The 3,781-nt window shown below is 44.8% G+C and overlaps 2 protein-coding genes across 2 annotated transcripts; both read left to right on the top strand.

Annotated features, from left to right (window-relative positions):
• Window positions 1-1,275: 1,275 nt before the first annotated feature.
• DFJ58DRAFT_422872 (uncharacterized protein) lies at window positions 1,276-1,807 on the top strand. The gene has a single exon (XM_041380329.1). It carries the CDS (start codon window positions 1,348-1,350, stop codon window positions 1,675-1,677), a length of 330 nt encoding a protein of 109 aa, XP_041234761.1. The 5' UTR covers window positions 1,276-1,347; the 3' UTR covers window positions 1,678-1,807.
• Window positions 1,276-3,190, top strand: DFJ58DRAFT_422860 (uncharacterized protein). The gene is made up of 11 exons (XM_041380328.1): window positions 1,276-1,724; window positions 1,778-1,797; window positions 1,846-1,860; window positions 1,920-1,958; window positions 2,016-2,044; window positions 2,113-2,120; window positions 2,223-2,354; window positions 2,412-2,643; window positions 2,701-2,752; window positions 2,811-2,955; window positions 3,017-3,190. The coding sequence occupies exons 1-11, from the start codon at window positions 1,709-1,711 to the stop codon at window positions 3,019-3,021; spliced, it is 693 nt and encodes a 230-aa protein (XP_041234760.1). The 5' UTR covers window positions 1,276-1,708; the 3' UTR covers window positions 3,022-3,190.
• The last annotated feature ends 591 nt before the right edge of the window (window positions 3,191-3,781 follow it).

Raw genomic sequence — 3,781 nt, 5'->3', positions numbered from 1 at the left:
TAATATCCCGCCCACCAGGTCACGTTTCACCCTCACACGGTATGTGATGTTATTTTTCCAAGTGAACAGCCAAATCTAACTTTTTCATTGCGCTGTGAGATGGTGCGTGTTTCCATATCAATCTATATTACAGCATCCCTTTGAGCTGATTGTGAATAGCAAAATATGGGTACAACCGCATTGGGGAGATCGAGGAAGACAGTAAACGATGATGAAGACGAGGATGGAGCGGAAGGCTTAGATGATGAAGAATGGGAGGATTGCGAGGACGGGAAGGATTCTGAGGAGACAAATCATTATGGCGAGCTTTAGATATGACATGATATGGCTACCCCTGTGCAACTGCAGACTCGGCTTCATATGCTTTCATGTTTTTCTCCCTGTGTGCATTGTGAATAGAATGTCATTCAGGTGAACCCAGTGTGTTCAAGCTCAAGGTTACTCTGTAAAATCCGTGTCAAATCTGCTGTGCCATGTACTTTTTGCTGCTGTCCGAACTACTCAATTTTCCATCCCGAGTGAGAAGTAGATTCGGACATCTATACAGTATATTTAGTTGAAACCTTGGAGTTGTATGCACTCCCAAACATTTCACATTAGAAATTGCATCTTAGGAGAGCTGCAGGAGCATATGGCTTGATCGAATCGGATTGATGTATGCATGTGCATGCAATACACGTACTGGTATCAGGATATGCAAAGTATATCATATTGGTGCATGACTCAATTCTGGCGTTTTATGTTTGACAATGCCTAGGTGGGTAGCGATATCTGAGCCGCATGTCAATTTGGAGTTAGAGGACCCGCCAGCCTTCGTCGATCTACCGTCACATTCACGGATTATTCAGAGCCATCCTTCTAGTATTTCCCGCATAAACTTGGATGCTGTGAATATCGATATCAATCATAGTAACAGCCGAGTCACTTGAACATACCCCTCGCAGATATTAGACGTAGGCTCCACTCATAACAGATATGAAGCTATCGCTCACATCATTGTTTCCATGCTCACTTAAATTGACCAATATTCCTGTTGTGGGATGACGTCAATGGGCAGTTCGAATGAAATCATCTGCGGTTCGAGACCATCATATCACAGGAGTATATCAAAACCTGAACCGAGGATAAGGAACCACTGACATGCCATGTACTTGCGTTGTCTTCCTACTTTTCAACGAGGCTCACTGGCAGTCACGGTGAGTTAACCTTGCTTACATCATGATGTTACGGCACTATTATTCGCTTCCTTGGTTGCTTGTCCCTTGCAGACCTTGTGCGAAGGTTGGCTCGGCTGTCAGCATTACCCAGGAAGGTCGGTATCAGGGTTATATTGGTTCATGGTCTATAATGCAACATTTCCGGAAATCCTTCTGTCAACCATGTGTCACAATCCTATTTTTGAGTCATGTCAACGTTGTGACGATTCTCAGTGTACACTGGTTAATGCAATACACGTTCCTTGTAACGTTAACCATCATGTATACTAATGCATTACTACCCCCCAGGTTGTTGTGGTATATCTGCATGCACTCCAATACCCCCCATCCTGATACGACCGTAGGGCCAGATGATCCCACTTGGTGGCCCCTCATCAGTTATTCTCTTCTTTACAGCTATTTTGTAGGTTCGTATAGAGCAATTTCCAGGATGCCAATGGTGATATCTCAACATTTTTGACTATCGCTTCGCAGCTGCAAGCTCTACTGTGATGGTATACGACTGGGGTAAGCGAGACAATATGTTCCGAGGGATCATTGATATATATACAGTATTTAAGCATTAACATTCGAGCAAGAGGTAAGTTGATGTCATGACCTGTGCAATTCATTAAAAATGCTTTAACAGTTCGAACTCATCTTGGTGAGCAACTTGAGTCCTACATTAGAACCAAACAGGATGATGCAGTTGACTCGGGGCAGAGGAAACGTTGGTCCTTCATGACCGTTCTTTATATTTGTGTACGTTCTTGCTACGAGCGCAGTTGGCATCATTGCGCTGACTTCAATATATGCTAGGTGCGCTACATTGGAATACTATTTGCTGTGTACGTCTGCAAGGCCATCTACATAACACTGCAATGTGATAATAAGTATATCTTGCAACCAGCATCAGTATCCTATGTATGTGTCCTCAAATGTGTTCGCTCCTTCTGACTGGCTGCATGCAGGGAATTTCCTGCGGTGCCTTACTACCGGTACCGACTTGACCGAAAATCATTCAAGTCATCATGATTGCTCGGATAAATGCCATGTATCGGGGATCGAAAAAGTTGCTTCTTTCTTGTTGTAGCCTTGCTAGCTTGCACGATCACCTCCGGAGTTTGATGGTAATTGGAACCCGGGGTATCTCAACACGTAAGTTTAAATTATCCATGAAGCTTGGATCACGAAAGACTCATGGTTATTTACTAGAGGAGACCACCCTTTCCGCCGGCTACCATATCTGCATCATCGAATTTGACACATCCATGATAAATTTGGATTACGAGAGTCTGGTATCCACTGCTGCGTGGGAGATCCTCAACTTGTTTCTCGCAGTCTGGATTGTCATACAGCACCCTGGAACTGCGACAATCGCCGATAGAATTGACCATCGGGGATTATTTCAGGATATAATAGAGAGTCACACATTTTACTTTCTAGCGTCAGTTCGGTTAGCCTAAGCTAATATCTTGTTTCACTAGAGTTCCGTATTTTATAGCTTTGCTGCTGTGGCTTGCTTCGAGCTTGGCGCACTGTCTCCAAATATTACGGTACGCCGAGCGGTGACTGGCATCTGCAGCTGATCACTCTCTCATCATTTCTCTGCAGAATTCTTTGTCCGTTGGGAGTGCTATTTACTCTGGGATTTGGTCAATCGCCGATGCATTGCAGATGTTTGTGCTGGGATCGCGTCTGATCCTCAGCGTTCGGGGATATCACGCTAAGGTCGTAGCCAGGGCCAACGGAGGAACAGGCATGACGTCCATTGCTTTCGATGCTGCTGGAGATACATTAACCAGCGGAGATGTGTACAGAGTGAAATGAACCAAACGATCAATCAGGGTTCTGTGCGGGGAGCATGCATATTGTTTGTTTCGTTGTGATATTTAGCGTCATCTCGCTATGTCTTCGGTGTTCTGACAGTCTATACTGTCATAATGATACATCTAATCTATTGTAATGACCAAGAAAAATAGGATATATTAATGAGGTGAACGAGCAGGTGCCTTTGAGCTACCGCAGTGATGTATCCATGGGGAGGATCTCATTCCGCTTCCTACCATTTTAGGTTATGTATCCGATACATTGATTTTGTAGCTTACTAGCTGTTAGGCTATCATACTGATCATCGCATCCGTTCGGCGGATCATACGAGCGCGAATGCCGATCAGCTCGTTGTTCTTGTACGTGATACCAAAGGAGCGTACACTTTGCGTCGGACAAATGCAAATGTATTGCTGATAGCTTAAAACTTGCTACGTTAAATCATTATTGGACTGGTTGTATTTGTCTGTGCTGATCTGGGAGTGGCGGGCGGGGGCAAAACTGAGATCTAGTAGCTAGAACTTAAAGTGAGAGCGACTGCGCAGTGCGAGGTGGGCTGAAGCAAGAAGCGCTGCGCCACATTGCACGTGATAGACTAGTATATCCTACGCTAGCCTCGTGCCTCGGCCAGCTCAGAAAGCCACTGGCACTGCCTTTCTTTCAACGAGGCTCAGTGTGGTAAGTTTCCTGCAATGAAGAGTAGTCAGAATACATCGTTTATTCGTGTCGTGAGTCGTGACTCTGATAGCAATTTC

This window comes from Suillus subalutaceus, assembly GCF_016647625.1.
Source record: "Suillus subalutaceus strain FC151 chromosome Unknown DFJ58scaffold_645, whole genome shotgun sequence".
NCBI classification, from domain to species: domain Eukaryota; kingdom Fungi; phylum Basidiomycota; class Agaricomycetes; order Boletales; family Suillaceae; genus Suillus; species Suillus subalutaceus.
Note: the sequence above shows the minus strand (reverse complement) of the source record. Positions and strands in the feature narration are given on the sequence as shown.

Coding starts and splice junctions, on each gene's coding strand:
- DFJ58DRAFT_422860 (XM_041380328.1), top strand. Junction 1,959..2,015: donor TGACCGTTCTTTATATTTGT/GTACGTTCTTGC, acceptor AATATATGCTAG/GTGCGCTACATTGGAATACT. Junction 2,355..2,411: donor AACCCGGGGTATCTCAACAC/GTAAGTTTAAAT, acceptor GTTATTTACTAG/AGGAGACCACCCTTTCCGCC.
- DFJ58DRAFT_422872 (XM_041380329.1), top strand. CDS start 1,348: ATGCAACATTTCCGGAAATCCTTCTGTCAACCATGTGTCACAATCCTA.